General features: G+C 37.6%; 2 protein-coding genes and 1 long non-coding RNA gene across 3 annotated transcripts; 1 reads left to right on the forward strand and 2 right to left on the reverse strand.

The window, feature by feature from the left end:
* Positions 1-2,422: 2,422 nt before the first annotated feature.
* On the reverse strand, positions 2,423-4,536 carry LOC141601892 (protein FAR1-RELATED SEQUENCE 6-like). The gene is made up of 2 exons (XM_074422202.1): positions 4,531-4,536; positions 2,423-3,268 (listed from the first exon to the last, which is right to left on the reverse strand). Exons 1-2 carry the CDS (start codon positions 4,534-4,536, stop codon positions 2,423-2,425), a joined length of 852 nt encoding a protein of 283 aa, XP_074278303.1.
* Positions 4,537-9,422: 4,886 nt separating this feature from the next.
* LOC141601893 (protein FAR1-RELATED SEQUENCE 3-like) lies at positions 9,423-10,920 on the reverse strand. Its single transcript, XM_074422203.1, has 4 exons — positions 10,674-10,920; positions 10,422-10,590; positions 9,821-10,323; positions 9,423-9,589 (listed from the first exon to the last, which is right to left on the reverse strand). The coding sequence occupies exons 1-4, from the start codon at positions 10,918-10,920 to the stop codon at positions 9,423-9,425; spliced, it is 1,086 nt and encodes a 361-aa protein (XP_074278304.1).
* A 5,213-nt stretch (positions 10,921-16,133) lies between these two features.
* LOC141600211 (uncharacterized) lies at positions 16,134-17,448 on the forward strand. The gene is made up of 2 exons (XR_012524255.1): positions 16,134-16,487; positions 16,844-17,448. It is a non-coding gene; the product is annotated as an uncharacterized LOC141600211 (long non-coding RNA).
* The last annotated feature ends 835 nt before the right edge of the window (positions 17,449-18,283 follow it).

The raw sequence follows: 18,283 nt of genomic DNA on the forward strand, positions 1-18,283 counted from the left end.
TTTCAAAAGCCAAGCAACAACATTAATCATGCACATAGATTATTTAACTTGTCAATCACGATTTACCACATGCTTTTATTTTATAACTTTACGTACACAATAACATAATATACAACATAAAATCCCCTATTCACATGTTACAAACATTGCCATATTATTAAAATCCATTACCCACATAAACATGTTCCACACATAAATTTCATATTTTTATGCAATTACTTACTTAATCTCTTCCAACCAATTTATTCATTACAGCTACACACTTCTTACCACATATACACATGAACAATAGTGGACAAGTACATAAACTTATCATGCAACCTTATGCAAACCAAATATACGTATACGACCCAACATTTCTATGCACATGTTATTATTATGCCACATTATAAATCATCCATCCTGCAACATCATCATTCATCACATATTATCACATATGAACTACTTCCTTTTTCTACCACATCATTCATCATTCTCATATACTTTTCCTACAATTCAAAACAACATTGTAAACCAACTATCATGCTTTCAATCAATAGCTTACGAAATCACATCATCACCATCTTTTCTACACATTCCCCATTCTCCACATACATACATCCACCGATTCATGCCACACATCACCATATAGGTACACAATTCACAAGATAAACACATAGCGATCCCGACTCATATCCCATGGTGACCGGTTCAAAATTGTAGGGCGAGTTCGCGACTTTAGGACGTCTCCCAAGCCTTTGCATTAGCTCCTACAACCTTTACCCCGGTTCATTTTAATTGACTCCCTATATTCATTAAATTCATTGGTTACGTGTTTCGGGATCGTCGCTCTAATACCATTTGTAACACCCCCATACTCCAAGTGCCTTACCAGGACCACTCAGGTATAAGGATGCCACCATCTCGGTTACCCGAGGCATGATATTCATAAGACAATAATGAAACAACTTTAAAAGTAAATAAAGTTTAAAGTGATTACATAGCAATTCCAAATCGATAAAAAGAAATACAAGATTCTCGGACGGTCTCATCGCTAAAACTATCAAAGCTATAAAACATCGTCGACACAAATGAAGACTTCTAACGCCACGTGATGACTCATCCCGCTATCCCATACGCGTCATATCATACCGCTCAATAATCGCTCACCACCCCGAATGGATCACCACATTTTAAAACATTTAAACGGGTCGATTAATCACACAACTCAATATATATCAACAATAAGATAAACAGACAACTTAACCGTCACACACACAACCACACCAATTCCAACAATCTCAATCACCGACGTCCACCGGACCCGACCACCGCCATGGGGGGACCGCAGCCGCACCCACCAAATCCCCGCTCCTCATAATGAGCGATAACCCTGTCCTTTAATGTGCACATCCCTTCTGTGGCGGGTTCCACAGAAGGCGAAACTAGGGCGTGAAGCCACTCCCGCAAGTGACCCCACTCAGCCGAGGACACGCCTCGAGAACCACAGACAACAATCACAAACACAATCGCAATCACAACCGTCACAATACAATTACTATATCAACAATCAATCTCAACACATCAACCAATATACCATTATGGGACTAATACTGAGTAGGAAATCCTACCTGGAACAGCAACACAATCAGACGGTCTCAACAGCTGTATCACAAATCCTTTTCTACGAATCCTCCTCCTAACATATAATCACATAATTACTAACAATCACAAAACTAACACAAAACCCCCCAATTCCAAAATTAGGGTTTAACGAAACTTGACGAAATACTATAAAATTGGTATGTAGATCTTACCCTCGACGCAAGGATCACAAAGGTATAAAGAACGATGGAATCCGACCTCTCAAGCTCCGGGATTTGTCAACAACACGGATGAATGCGAAGAACGTAACTTGAATCTCCCTTTTAATGTTATTAGGTTTGTAAAAGTGTATTATGAAAGTGACGGAAAGATTTATATATTAATCCGTGTTATTAACAAAACCCGTCGAATTATCACCCGCTAACTGAGCTACTCGATCGAGTAGCTAAGGTACTCGATCGAGTGCCCCCTTACTCGATCGAGTATCCTAGTTACTCGATCGAGTACCCAACAGGTCAGAAACTATTTTAAAACGCAACTCACCCTTACTCGACAGAGTAAGGCCTACTTGATAGAGTACCCAAAGACTCATAAATACGGAGTATTACAGATACTGTGTAGTATAAAGTGTGATATTATTTCTAAAATTACCGGGAAAATAGAAAAGAAAATTGATACAGATGCGTTGACACATTCTGTTATCCTCAAATAATATCACATTCTGTTATCGTCAAATAGTGATACTGTTTAATATAAGATGTGATATTATTTAAAATAACATGTGATATTGTTTCTGACTCGTCACCATACAGCATATATAAAAAGTTTCGTTGACTTTTCATGGTGAACATACCTTATTGTCAGCATCTGGTACAAAAGCATTAGGACAGTTACGTTTATCATGGTGAGCCATTTGTTTGCAATTACGGCAAAGCCTTTTAGGCTTCTCCGCTTTAGCTATGCATTGTTGCTTTTTGGAGATCATTCTCTTCCTGCTACCCTTGTTCTTTGCCTGACGAGGTGGTAGAATCCTCACCTCAGTTGAGGAACTGCACCCAAGAAGCATCTCCAACTCCTGCTCTTTGGTCATTGACTCTGATTGCGGATTGAGTTTCGCCCTAAATTGTTTAAGTGTGTCAACAAGATCAGTGATGTCCTTCATAGACACATTCTTGAGCACACTGATGGTCGCGTAGAACTCTGACCATAACTTGCACATTTCCTTCTTTCTTAAATCAGTGGCATCAAAATCCTCAATTAACTCACCATGTGGACCATAAAGAGGGATCTTGTGTGCATTCTTGGTCCACCGCATAAGAATGTATTTATCGGGCAAAGTGTGTACTTGTTTTCCAGAGTAAACCCAGATAATGTGTCTAGAAATAATACCCTTCCTGTTGAACAACTTGTAAGAACATTCAGCATCATTGGTTAGAGAATTGTAGACAACTTGGTAGGTGTTCTGCGTTCTGGCATCAGAAATAACAATTAACTCTATACCGTTTGCAGGTGGTGTGAAGCCACCAACACTAAGGGAACAAATAGAAGCAGAAGCTTCTACTTGAAAATCTGCGAAAGCAGAATTATTATAAACCTTGGAAGCATGAGCTTCCAACTTAAGAGAAGTTGCTAATTGTGGAAGAGTACAATCATCGTCTCTATCAAGTTGTTTTTGAGTATGACGCTGTATGATACGTGCATTTTATATAGTCTTTTTAGGCCTTTTTATGCACGTATTTCTATGCTATTATTGTAGTTTATGCTACGAAATGCCCCGAATATGCTACTTTGGTTTGTTTTGTCTTATTTGCAGGAATGAACCAGAAAGTAGTGAAATCAAGCCTTTTACCGTCCATTTATCATGCATTTGGAGGAAAAGTGAATTTGGAGCGGGAATGTAGCTATTTTGAGATGCGCAAAGAAGAAAGATAGCTAGGCGAGCAAAGGAAGAACTTCAAATTGCTAGTACCTACTTTGGAGAGCCATATCTTGAGTTATAAAACAGATATTCAGGTGATTCCAATTGGAAATGAAAGCTTGTCCTCTTAGCTTTCCAACGCCACTGGAATCGCCCTGTTTTCCCAAGCAACGAAGAAATGGCAGCCGTTTGAAGTTCAGTGCGCAAAGCAGGAAATTGTGCGCTGGAAAGTACTCGATCGAGTACAATTATGCTCGATCGAGTCCTTTTTCTACTCGATCGAGTAGTTGCATTTTAGGATTTACTCGATCGAGTAGATTTTCTACTCGATCGAGTGGTTTAAGCTTTAGTTTACTCGATCGAGTGGTTTTAAATCACTCGATCGAGTGGATTCTCTTATGGGCTTTGATCCCGTGACACTTTAGGTTTAATTTCGTATTAGCTTTAGTATAAATAAGAGATTTGCTTCGCTAATCAGAGCATCGGCGATTATTGGTGGACTGTTATTCATTCATTCACATATTACGACATTCGTTATGGCTTTCTTTCCTCTATTCTCTGGATCTTAAATCTCTGTAACTTCTCCTTCTTCTTCTCTTTTAATTTATGTTATTTCTTGCATCCTTAAATCTCTTTTCCTTTAATTCCTTTTCATGAATAGCTAATTTGCATGCTAGGATTAGGGAATCTATAGCATAGATGGACTAATATGTTTTAGATCTGGAATTGGTATTAGTAGAATTGCCTCATAGTTGTTTTAATTGTTACATCTAGCGAATCGACCGGCCGGAGACTAGCTAGATAACTTGGGAATTTCTGACCTAGATCGAAAGATTGGAAGGGAATAGACCTAATTATGAACAATAGACTACCCTAGTGGACCGAAAGGACCTAGAGTTATTTAGGCATTAGATTACTCTAATGAGGGCGAAAGTTAAGTTAGAAGTAATCTAGGGCGAATAGAGACCGAAAGGAGATATTCACTGCCCTTCTATGAGTACCCAGACCGGACCTTAGCTTTTTTAGACCGTCATAGCTGTAGTGACCCGAAATCCTAATATCTTTCTCTCTTATTACTCTGCTCTTATTTTCCCGTACTCTTTCTCTCTTTGCTTTAGATTAGTTTTAGATTAATTAGAATCAATCAACCCCCGTTACTCATAGACTAAAATTAGACAGATAAATCTCATTTTGCCTCCCTGTGGAGATCGACCCTACTTACCGCTAGCTTCTGTTAATTGTACTTAGGTATTTATTTTTGATACTGCGATACCGGTATCAAATTTTGGCGCCGTTGCCGTGGAGGCAGCGCAGTTTATCTGTTTTTTTTTTAGTTTATTTCTTGTCTCGGGGGAACTTCGCCCTTGGAGACCGTTTATGTCTTCCGTTCTCAGATTTCCGCAGGATGAGAACGAAAGCTTTGGTGCTTATATAGACAGGTTGGAGGAGTTTCTCGAACCAAGACGAGGAATTCTTTCGGGACTCCAAATATGCCAGTCTATCATCAAGGGAATGAATGTCCCTACGCGAGCATACCTCGAGGCTAAAGGTAAGGGGGATTTTGATGGACTCCCCACAAAAGAGGTATTAGAATTTTTTGATTGGTTTGCTGCTGAAACTGTTAAACTCAATTTATCTCTTCATGTTGACTCAGACGTGGGGATGGGTGAGACGTTAGAGACCAATCTAGAGGATGCCATAATTATTTACGGAGACATAGAGGAGACTTCTAGCATGGTTGACAATCCCTTCTATAGGGAAAATCTAGAACCCCTTTATGATTCTTTCACAGACAGTGAGGACGACTGGGAGGGTCTCTTTGAGACCTTCCCTACTGAACAGTCTAGCGCTAGGGGGAGTGAGGAGACAATTTTTGACTGTCTTGAGGTTAAATGGGATAGTTACGATGATATAGTAGATGAACCTATTATAGAGGACCCAATTGACCCAATTGCCTTTACCGTCTTTTGCATCTGGGATGAATACCCACCTTCCCCTTTAGCAGACCAGATTCCTCCGCCTCACCATTTCTACCCGTCTGAGCATCTTAATTCTACTCGCGTTATTTTCGAGTCCAATGCTCCTGAACTTTTTCCACTTGCGGTTAAGTCCAGCTTTTATATTCCGCCCTTAGCTGGAGGGAGGAATAATTTTGTGGATATTTTTAGGAGTTGTCATAGGAAATTTGTTAGACTTAAATGTTATTACATTTTAATTTCCTATGCTATCACTGTTGTATGGTGCTACTTATAGTTTTGTGTAGCACATGCGCAGTTATTTGATCGGTTGCTGCGCGCTTTGAGCTGTTTTGACCAGGCTAATTAGAGCAGCTGGATGAAAAAGAGGTCGAGCTGGGACCTGTCTGAAACTAGCGCTACCCGGGAGGCAACCCGGAGATTTATTTTTAGTTGTTTTTCAAACATTGGATTTTATTTCAGTTGTGTGTAATAATTGGTCTTCGTACCATAGACTATATCAGTATGCTTTCTTTGTTAGTTTTGCGGGCTGTTTTTATTGCGTCTTTTGCAGGAATATACTAAGGATCACTCGATCGAGTACTTTTTGTACTCGATCGAGAGCTTTTGCTGCTGAAATCACTCGATCGAGTACTTATTCTACTCGATCGAGTACCTGCAAAAAAAAAAAAAAAAAAAAAAAAAAAGTACTCGATCGACCACTATTCCTCTCGATCGAGCTGTTTTGGACGCCCATTGCTTGTATTAGCTTCTTGTGACGATGTTTCGGAGCTATTAGTGACCTCCCACGTTGCTGGCTGGTTTGGGGGAGGTCCCTTATTCACGCAATCTTGTGAGCTTTCCGTATTTACTCTCTTTCTCTTTTAGTTTGCATTTCCTTTCCAAGTTTTGGTACAATGAGGGCATTGTACGGTTTGGTTTGGGGAGGTTATGCATCCATATCTGTGTCTGCATCTTGTTTTTATTGCATTTCTATTATCACGTTTAATTTCAGTATGCATTGTTTATTTATTTCATTAAAAATTCAAAAATCAAAAAAAAAAATTAGAAAATTTCAAAAAATTTCAAAAATATTCACGTTTATTTTTGCATATAGGTTGAGTCGGAACGGTAGATTTCCGTGATGATAATGCACTATAACTTGTCATTTTACTTGAGCCTTGCACTTCTGTTGATAGTTATTAGCTTTGTCATACGCATAGTCTACGAGTTCCTGTTCAAATATAGCTGACTGTTTAGACTTGACCTGATAAATTGGCAAACTACTTGATAAATTCTGAGTTTTAGAGCCCATAACTGGTGACATTCATGACCAGTTCATTAGGAATTAAGAGTAGTACTCCTTGCATAGCATGTTCATCATTTTTGCACTTTTATGACATTCAATTTCTTGTCAAATGCACATATTCGGGTTTGTGGTTGGTGTCACATGCAGGGAGGTGCTTGCAAATTTCCCCCCTTCCTTATATTTTTCACCCATTTAGCTCCACTTAAGCCAAAACTTGCCTTTTTAACCCATTAGCTACATTCCAAACTGAGCCTGCCTAGTCAAGCTAGTTAGTATGTCTTTTGTGGTACAATTTTCCGTCTGCAGTTTGGCCCGTATCTTTTGTATGGAGTTGGTGTAAATAGAGAAAGGAGGAAAGAAAAAAAAAAAGGAATTGAAAATAAAAAAACGTGAAAGAAAAAAAAATGAAAAATGAAAAAAAAAAAGAATATCACGTGTACAGTGATAGGAAAAGAAAGAATTGAAAAATAAGTTTGATTTGTTTGTTGAGATTCATATAGACGGTATTAAAAAAGGGAAGTTTGTGACCGTCTGACTCCTCCATTCTTATTCTATATTTTTGAGGAGATTGTGTTTGAGTTTAGTGAGTTGTGTGCCAAATGAAGGGCACTTGTATTCTATTTTTCAGTCAGTTGAGATTCGAATGGTTTATTATGGTCCTGTTAGGAACTAGCTTGACGCTTTTACCTCCACATTACCATAACTTGTTTTGCCTTTTCTCACCTGAACCTCACTATTCCCATATTATTTGTAGGCCTCGGCTGTGACGGACATTATTGGTTGGAGTGTGTGCATTAGTACTTGAATTGTCTTTCATCTTTGTTGCATGCATGCTATATAGGTCGCAGTTAGGTGAGTGACTGTCTTTCTTTCTCTCTTTTACATATAACATTCACCCTTTTCTTCATGAGAAAAGAGTGACCACGAGAGAGTCCGATTTTGTTGGTCTTGCAAGGTCGATAGGTTGGCTATATTTTTGAACAGCTTATAACTCGTTTGCTATTGACTACTTAGCTATAACTGTTAGTTTTTGTTGCATTAAACTGGTTCAAGTAGACAAGTTAAGCTAGCTCTGAGTTATCATTTCCGTTCCATTAGTTGCATTTTAGTTTACTCGAGGACGAGTAAAGGTTTGGTTTGGGGAGATTTGATACGTGCATTTTATATAGTCTTTTAAGGCCTTTTTATGCACGTATTTCTATGCTATTATCGTAGTTTATGCTACGAAATGCCCCGAATATGCTACTTTGGTTTATTTTGTCTTATTTGCAGGAATGAACCAGAAAGTAGTGAAATCAAGCCTTTTACCGTCCATTTAGCATGCATTTGTTGGAAGAGTGAATTTGGAGCGGGAATGTAGCTATTTTGAGAAGCGCAAAGAAGAAAGATAGCTAGGCGAGCAAAGGAAGAACTTCAAATTGCTAGTACCTACTTTGGAGAGCTATATCTCGAGTTCTACAACAGATATTCAGGTGATTCAAATTGTAAATGAAATCTTGTCCTCTTAGCTTTCCAACGCCACCGGAATCACCCTGTTTGCCTAAGTAACGAAGAAATGGCAGCCGTTTGAAATTCAGTGCGCAAAGCAGGAAATTGTACGCTGGAAAGTACTCGATCGAGTACAATTATGCGCGATCGAGTCCTTTTTCTACTCGATCGAGTAGTTGCATTTTAGGATTTACTTGATCAAGTAGATTTTCTACTCGATCGAGTGGTTTAAGCTTTAGTTTACTCGATCGAGTGGTTTTAAATCACTCGATCGAGTGGATTCTCTTATGGGCTTTGATCCCGTGACACTTTAGGTTTAATTTCGTATTAGCTTTAGTATAAATAAGAGATTTGCTTCGCTAATCAGATCATCGACGATTATTGGTGGACTGTTATTCATTCATTCACATATTACGACATTCGTTATGGCTTTCTTTCCTCTATTCTCTGGATCTTAAATCTCTGTAACTTCTCCTTCTTCTTCTCTTTTAATTTATGTTATTTCTTGCATCCTTAAATCTCTTTTCCTTTAATTCCTTTTCATGAATAGCTAATTTGCATGCTAGGATTAGGGAATCTATAGCATAGATGGACTAATATGTTTTAGATCTGGAATTGGTATTAGTAGAATTGCCTCATAGTTGTTTTAATTGTTACATCTAGCGAATCGACCGGCCGGAGACTAGCTAGATAACTTGGGAATTTCTGACCTAGATCGAAAGATTGGAAGGGAATAGACCTAATTATGAACAATAGAATACCCTAGTGGACCAAAAGGACCTAGAGTTATTTAGGCATTAGATTACTCTAATGAGGGCGAAAGTTAAGTTAGAAGTAATCTAGGGCGAATAGAGACCGAAAGGAGATATTCACTGCCCTTCTATGAGTACCCAGACCGGACCTTAGCTATTGTAGACCGTCATAGCTCTAGTGACCCGAAATCCTAGTATCTTTCTCTCTTATTACTCTGCTCTTATTTTCTCGTACTCTTTCTCTCTTTGCTTTAGATTAGTTTTAGATTAATTACAATCAATCAACCCCCGTTACTCATAGACTAAAATTAGACAGATAAATCTCATTTTGCCTCTCTGTGGAGATCGACCCTACTTACCGCTAGCTTATGTTAGTTGTACTTAGGTATTTATTTTTGATACTGCGACGACCGGTATCACTGTACATCAATGGCGCTTTGAAACCGCATCAAGAATTCAACAAGTGTACCATGTGCATTTTCAAAACGCTTGAAAAAATTATTCTGACTCTCAGAACGTTGAGTTGTTCGTAATAGACAACCCATAGGAACATCACGAAAATTGGGATCCATTTTATCCTTTTCTAAACATGGTTGACAACCAGGAATTACCTTCAAGATTATGCTCATTGACCAACTGACACCACTTTTCTTCAAATTCAAGAGGTTCTAACTCAGCATCCCAAACAATAGCATTCAAACGGCTGACAAAATCAGTCTCTTTCGATATTGCAGGCCCAACCTTATCGATAGCTTTTGCATGATATGCCACATGCAATATCTGCGCCTAGCATGTTTGAAGACAGCACGCAAACCCAGCTTTATTTCAGCACACTGATCAGTTATTATACAGTGTGGCTCTCGCTGTCCCATAGCATCAAGGAACTTTTGAAAGATCCACGTGAACAAATCTTCATCCTCGTGAAATAGCAAGGCGGAAACAAAAGTAACTGACCTTTTGTGATGGTCTACGCCAGTAAAAGGAGTGAAAAGCATACAATACTTATTCGTACTGTAAGTTGGATCGTAAGTGATGTAATCACCAAATAAAGCATAGTTTCTACGAGACTCTGCATCACACCAAAACGCACGAACCAAACATTTCCCAGAATCCACCTCATAAGCAAAGTAAAAACCTTCAGTGGTATCACGTTTATCCTCAAAATAGTTAACAAACAGTTGAGCATCCCGGTCTCCTATGAAACATTTGATATCCCTTCCAAAATTCTTAAAATCAACCAGTTGAGCTCCAACATTCTCATAGCCATCTACATATTCCTTGACATTTCTAAATGCCCTTGTTGGGCCTTGATTAACCCTTGAATGATCAATAATTGTCTTTTTATGGTAAAGATGGAGATGCCTGTGTTTTTTTGAAACTGTTGATTTCTAAGTGAACAAAGACGGTGATTATGCCACTCACGAAACTGAAAAACAACATAACCATCCCCATTATAGCGAAACTCAATCATAGCAGTACAACCAATCCTAGTTAATTTAGTGTTCCTAATATCAAAAGGCCTGGGAGTTGCCTGCTCCTTTCCACTATCTAAAACAGTAGCCTTCCTCTTACGATCTCTAAAACCTTCACGGTTGCAAACAACAAATTTATACTTCACATCACCGAAATGCACCTTTTTTGGGAAGACTTCCTAGGTTCAAAACCACATGCTTCTGCATACACATCATAAAAACTAATAGCTTCTTCCAACGTCCCAAACAACTGGCCAATATGAGGTTTAAACTCAGCTGCAACATTCCTTGTCCACAATTCACTACCACCAGGTGTGGAGTCCAAAAGTAGTTGATGCACACGAGAAGGAACAGAATGTTGTTCAACATGTGGAGTCGAGCTAGATGCATCAGGTGGTTCAATGAGAACAAAGAGAAGTAATTGAAGACTCAACAATATCATTACTATCTTTAGAGGTAATGGCAGAGACATGAATATCATTACAGGAAGAAGAAGTTACATTACTTGTAGGATCTGGCAAGAAAAGTAAAATGCAAAATAAAAAGAAAAAGTCTTAAAGATATGGACGAAATTAATATCACACAAGTGGCTGAACAATATCACATATCCAGGAAAACAATATCACGTTATCTGAGAAAAATATCACACATGAATATGGAAGACAATATCACAAAGGAATTTTGCAGTAACAATATCACACAAGTGGCTGAACAATATCACATATCCAGGAAAACAATATCACGTATTCTGGAACAATATCACACATGAAGCTGAAAAACAATATCACAAAGGTGAATATACAATGGTACATATCAACATAAACAATATCACCAGTTGTCGAAAACAATATCACATATTGAGCAAAACAAAAACACACTTGCTGTAAGATACAAAATAAGAACGTAAATGAATAGAAAATATTTATAGGTACAAAAATTATACGAACAGAAATAAAGACGACTAGTAATAGAGAATATTTACAAAAAGTATAAAGAACATGTGATTCAAAGCTGAAAGTACAAAATAAAGAGAGAATACGCAGAGATTTGAGAATAAGCTGAAAGTACAAAATTAAGAAGAATAACATACCAGACATCGCAATGATGATTGAATACGCAAAGATTTGAGCAGTAAAACCTGGAAAACAAACAAAAACGTACCGAAATTTTAGGAAACACAAAAGTAAATTGAAAATAACAAATAAACCAAGATGAAATTCAAAGTATAGAAACGAAAGAAGAACAAACAGAGTAAGATGACAACGAATTCGAAACATAGGGACGAAAAACGCTAATTACGTACCTGAACAAACGAACTAATTAGAATAATATGATAATTGTGAAGAATGAGCAGCAAAACCTGGAAATAAAACAAAAACGTACCGAATTTTAGGAAACACAAAATTAAATTGAAAATAACAACTAAAGCAAGATGAAATTCAAATTATAGAAACGAAAGAAAAACAAACAGAGTAAGATGACAACGAATTCGAAACTTAGGGACGAAAAACGCCAATTACGTACCTGAGCAAACGAACTAATTGGAATAATACGATAATTGTGAAGAATGAGGAGGAAAAACCGAGATCACGCCTAAATTCTAGGGTTTTCCAGCTCAACAATGGAAGAAGAAGCTACAGTAGAGAGAGAAGTTGAAGGGAGAAGAAGAAAAAGGAGGAAATAACGATTTTGGCTGGGAAAAGCAGTTTATATAGGCACGCGTTAAATTACAAATTTGCCCTTGCTTGTTTCCACCCTAAATACCTATCATACTATTAATCTTCAATCCTCAAATATATAAGTAATACTCACATGATCCCATTCCTATATATATATATATATATATATATATATATATATATATATATATATATATATATATATATATATATATATATATATATATATATATATATATATATATATATATATATATATATATATATATATATAGGATCAAATGAGTCCACCTCTCTTAGGTGAGTCCATGAGTCCTAATTCTAGCCATTAGATTATAACAAATCAATGGTTAAGATTAAATATCAAAATGAAAGCCCTATATAAAAACACAACCAAACCCTAAATATTTCATTTCCCTGCCTCACAAACACATTTTCACTTCTCTCTCTTCCTCCCCACCTTCTCTCTAAAACTCCCCAGCCACCACAGACAACTACAACATCCCGCCACCAAACACGACCGTCACCGCTCACCACGCCTTACTTTGCAACCGCCCACGCCTCCACCACCATCCAGTCGCCTGAACCCCACACCTCGCCTCCTTTTGCGGCTGCCCACGACTCACCCACCACCGAGTCGCCTAAGCCCACACCCACCACTGCCACACACAACCACCACGCCGACACGACATCACCACTACCAACGACGACTACGCCCATCTACCTGCTACCACCACGCACCACCAACAGCCGCTCCTTCATCTTCTCCCTTTTGTTTTTTTTTTCAGATCTGATAAAAAGTGTTTGTTTTTGGTTGTTTCGTCTTCTCCCTTTCACATTAGGCGGGCCGATGGTTGGAGGAGTCACCGGTGGACTCGATTTTTCAGTTTTTTTTGTTTTTTTTTTTTGAAGTCAGTTTGTTTTTGTTGTTGGCGGCGACAAAGGAGGTTTTGGTGGCGGTTGTGGCTGCTGCCCGTCCCTTCTCCTTTTTTTTTTTTTCGGATCTGCAGTGTTAGTTGTTCGTGGTGAAACGGGGATGGGGATTGTGGTGGTGATGTCCTAGCCTTTCCCTTATTTTTTTAAATTGGTGGTGCGTGGTGGCTGGTGGTCAAAGGTGGTGGTGGCTGGTGGTCATGGGTCGGGTTATGTTGATATGGACTAATTATACGGACAAAAGTTACAGGACTAATTATACGCAAGGACTTAAATTACAAATTTAATTCAGTGTAAAGTCACAATTCTAAAAAAATAGTGTTTCAAAAATTATGACTAAAGTTTCAATGGTAAAACATTAAAGTTTCAACTTTTAGCATTAAAGTTTCACCCATAAACATTAAAATTACACTTAGAAATCAATAAAATTAAATAAATTTAAAGTTTTATATTACAAAATTGTCTAAAAAAATAAAAGTTTCAATTTTTACCATTAAAGTTTTAATCGTAAAACATTAAAGTTATATTTATAAATTATTAAAATTAAATAAATTCTTATATTAAAAATTGTGTTAAAAAATTAAAGTTTCAATTTTTACTATTAGAGTTTCACTCTTAAAACATTAAAGTTACATTTATAAATCAATAAAATTTAATAAATTCAAATTTTTATATAATAAATTGTTTAAAAAAATTAAAATTTTAATTTTTAGCATTAAAATTTCACTTGAAAACACTAAAATTTCAATCAAAAATCAATTTTGTATATTTAAAATAATTTTTTTTAACATAAATTTAAATTGTTATTTATAAAATGATCTTAAATAATAAAGTTGTAAATGTAAAGAATTGAAGTTACACTCATAAATTAAAGTTCCATTTATAAAACATTAAAGTTTCCATCTTAAAATTTCATAATCTCAACCATCAATCTTACAAGATCAATGGCTAGGATTAGGACTTAGTGGACTCACCATTTTAGGTGGACTCATTTGAACTTGCCTCTATATATATATATATATATATATATATATATATATATATATATATATATATATATATATATATATATATATATATATATATATATATATATATATATATCTATATATATGGGGGTCAAGTACGAACTAAAGTACCGTACGAACTATACGAACTAATGCTACCATCCTTATACTATTGGATAATTAGTGGTCCAAATTAGATCTACTTCCCGCATAACAAATCAAACCCACCCCCTAAGTTTTTTGTTATCTTTATCTCATTTACATTACTTTCTCTCACTAAATTTTTCTCTCTAAAAATCCCCCAAAAAATCCCCAAACTTTTCATCTTGTTCCATCACTAACCTCCTACCCCTTCACCTTCCCCTATATTTCTACTGCCTCTCCGGGGATGTGGCCATGCTTTGGCCCATCTCCGGAGGTTGGACCTTCACCTCTGATTAGACCTCTCGTCTTTGATTCCCGGTTGTCTTCTCCGGATGGGTTTTCGTTTCGTCGATGTCGTCACCGATCAAATTGTAGTTTCGTCCTGTTCTGTTTTCCCATGTCGGATCGTCGTTTTCTTTGGACAGCTTCCGTAAAAATTGTAACTCAAGGACCAAAGGAATTGCATCCTTTGATTTTACAGTAGCATATTTACAGTAATATGCTAGATTGCTAGTGGGATTTTCGTAAGTTGTATGGTCTTCATCGCTGCCGTTTCCGATCCTCATTCGGGTTCTTGATGGTCTTGCATGGCCCTTTGTGGTTCACGGACTTTCTGTTGGTGGTCCGTTTATGGTTCATTTTGCATGCATCTGACCTTTTGGCGTTCTCGTCCCTCCGTTCCCTTGTCTTGTCATCGTCGGTCTGGATTCCAATTCAGTGGTGATCCCCCCATTCCCCCCACCCCTGGTTTGGCTTCCTTGGTTTGTGTGTGTCTATGTGGTCGTGTTTTGGGTCAGATTTGGTGATCCCCCCATTCCCCCCACCAATCGGTCCCTTTCTCTTTTTCACTAGTGTTTGTCAGTATTGTCTTTTAGCTTGGTTTGGTTGCATGTACGGCGGTGGTCCTGGGAGGTGTCGTTTGGTGAATCGGGTGTCTTTTCGGTCTTGCATGTCCCCTTGATTGTCGGGTCTTTAGGTTCTCGGTCTCCTTGGGTTTGTCTGTCCTTCTTGAGTTTCGTTTGGGGATTTGGTGTTTTCCGGGTGTTTGTTGTTTGTGTTTTATGCTTGTCATGGGTCTTTGTGGAGGTTATGATTTGATCTTGGTGACATGGTTGAGACTTATTCATCTGTTGATTGACACTGGCGTCATGGTTGGGTCTTATTGGGTGTTTATTGTGTTGGTCTGGGTAGTATTAATATAGGTCCGGTTGTGTGGTGTTGGGTAGGTTGGTTGTGGTGGTTGTCTTCTCCTTTTTCCATGTTATCGGTTATAAGTGTCATGTTGGTTATAAGTGTCATGTTTACTTGTTCTCTTTGCTTACTATGTTCATCAATAAAAGTCTCCTTTAGGAAGTGTCTCCTCGTATGGTCTAGGGTGTCCTGTCCCTCTACCATTTGGGATTTATGTCAAGTGTGGGTTGGATTCGTTAAATGCCGGTGCCTTTTCGAATCTGTGGCTAGGAGATTGGTTGAGGGTTTGTCCTTGTTCTCATCTTTCGCATGCTGGTTTTCTCGAACGCAATTTGGTCTTATGATCAAAGGGTTCAATCTCTATGGTGTAGGAGAGTTATCTCCATCGATGGCAAACTTCGTCGTCTTGCTTTTCACCTTTTCTTTCTACGTTCTTTTCGCAAGAGCGTAAGTACACCTTGTTATTGTCACCCCTGGCTTGTACGTATCAACGGTTTCGAAGTCGATTGTCTTTGGTGAAGTCAAGTCGGTTCACTCGCTTGTTGCCAATTTCCCGTTGTTTCTCATACTGCTTTAGTTTCTTTACTTTGTCTTACTGCTGCTGTATTATTTTTAAATAACGGATGTATCATGGGCTCAGAGAGCCTAAACATTATGTAATACATCTTTTCACCATTGTCAAAAAAAAAAAAAAAAAAAAAAAATCAAACCCACCCCCTTTTTATCAAGTCCTTTCCAGTTTCCACCACCAAGGCTCGCCTCACCTATGTCGGAAAACCCAGTTCGCCGGCGCACGTAAACCTAACTCATCCCTCCGGCAAACTCGACTAAGATTAACCAACCGACGCACCACCCTCTCATCTTCATAATTAACACCCCAACGCCTATCTCTGGCCACTGACGACCACCAGGGCCACTGGAAGTCGGCCACTGACGGAGGCTGAGTTTCTTCCTTTCACAAGCTTAAAAAACGACGCTTCCGAGACAAACCGCGAGATTCATAAACTCTCAAATTACTCAAATTATTACAATCAAACAACACAACTTATTAGCAGGTGCTTCACTTTATTTTTATTTAATTGCTAATCAATTTGGGTTTCTAATGAATACAGTACTATATTATAATTGTGGGTGTGATTGTTTAGTTTTGACTCATGATGTCGATGCTTGATGGTACTCATTTCTTTTACCTTAATTATTACTCTTTCCGTCTTGGTCATTTAGTTACCTTTTTATATTCATTATGACGGGTATTTTAATCAAAGGAAACAAATGATTGAGGTGGAGGGAGTATTTCTATCCTTCTTGTTTGTTGTGATTAAAACTAAATCTTAGGATTCAGCTGATCAATAAAGAAGTTCGGTTATAATTGAAGTTTAGTCGCCCCAAATCGGAGAAATGTAATTTGCAGGGATAGTAGCGAAAAGTCAAGGTCAGGAAGGTCAAAATGGAGGAATTGATCGCAAAATCCGAAGGATCCAGTCAATTGATCAGCGATTTTATGTAGAAAATTGTCGACCGAGAACTTAAGGCGGAAGCGATAGCGGCAGCAGAAGATATGATTGATGAAAAATGGAAGGCATACCATGAATTAATCTTTGATCCTGAATTAATCTCAGTCAATTGATCAGCGGTTTTCTGAATTTAAGTTTTAATTGAAGCAAGTGTGTTTAGTGAAATGCATAGTTGTGTTTGATTGTCGGCTTTAGCTTAACCTGTTGATTTGGTTTGTTGAGCAGCAATGCGCCAATGGTAATGTCGTAAGGTCCATACTGATGTAGTCTTAGAGCAGAAGATGGAAGGCATACCATGAATTAAGGAGAAGTTAGACATGTGTATCTAGAGGATTGTGCATCTGATTGTGGGTCCAATTTAGAGGTGACACTCATTTGAGGCGTTCATGTTTTTGCAATTCATGGACTATACAACCAGATGTATATGTTGTACGGTGTAGAACCCGAGCTTTGTATCAAAGTATCCGAGCTTTATATTAAAAAATATGAGCTTTATTAGAAAGTATTGACTTCATTCATTTACACATTAAAAACATGAAATTTAAATTAGCTCATAAAGAATACATGTAAGCTCGAATTCTTATACTTGGTTGTACCATGCTTATGGTACAACTGGATGTATAATCCTATTTGTGATGTTTTTGGCATGTTCCCCTTCACAAACTATCTGAGTTAGTAGTTTTCTTGTGCTTCTACTTCTACTAGTTATAGAGTCAATATTAGTTGGCACAATTTAGGTGACACTTTTCACATGATACCTCTTATCTTGAGAGTAATGCTTAACATTTGTACTTAGGTCATGTTCTTTTGGACTTAAAGTCACTTAATTTCAGCTCAGTTCAGATCCTATAAGTTCAGTTCAGTTCAGATCCTATAAGTTCAGTTCAGATCCTATAAGCCCAGTTCAGCTCAGATCCTATAAGTTCAGTTCAGTTCAGATCCAATAAGTTCAGTTCAGATCCTATAAGTTCAGTTCAGTTCAGATCTTATAAGTTCAGTTCAGTTCAGATCCTATAAGTTCAGTTCAGATCCTATAAGTTTAGTTCAGAAAAATCCAGATCTTATAAATTTAGTTCAGAAAAGCTATATACAGAGTATTATTTTTAAAGACCGATACAAAAGCATTTGACATTAATTATTCGATATATACATTATTATTTTAAAAAAAAAAATCACTCCTCTCATTAATAATTTCAGCGTCACAATAGATTTGGGCATGTTTGATAAAAAGCGGAATAAGGCCATGTATTAGGTACGAAATAACATAGTCAAAAACATTTGGCGAGGCAATGGATCCGTTGTTGAGAGTGATAGTGAAGATGAAAGTGATGAGGATT

This window comes from Silene latifolia, chromosome 9, assembly GCF_048544455.1.
Source record: "Silene latifolia isolate original U9 population chromosome 9, ASM4854445v1, whole genome shotgun sequence".
Lineage (NCBI taxonomy): Eukaryota > Viridiplantae > Streptophyta > Magnoliopsida > Caryophyllales > Caryophyllaceae > Silene > Silene latifolia.

Excerpts from the sequence above, each read along its gene's own strand:
- LOC141601893 (XM_074422203.1), bottom strand. The coding sequence starts at position 10,920 with ATGATATTGTTGAGTCTTCAATTACTTCTCTTTGTTCTCATTGAACCA. Across the intron at positions 10,591-10,673 it reads TGATGTGTATGCAGAAGCAT|GTTTTAGAGATCGTAAGAGG; the intron begins GTGGTTTTGAAC and ends GCAACCGTGAAG. Across the intron at positions 9,590-9,820 it reads GTGTGCTGAAATAAAGCTGG|AAAAGGATAAAATGGATCCC; the intron begins GTTTGCGTGCTG and ends AACCATGTTTAG.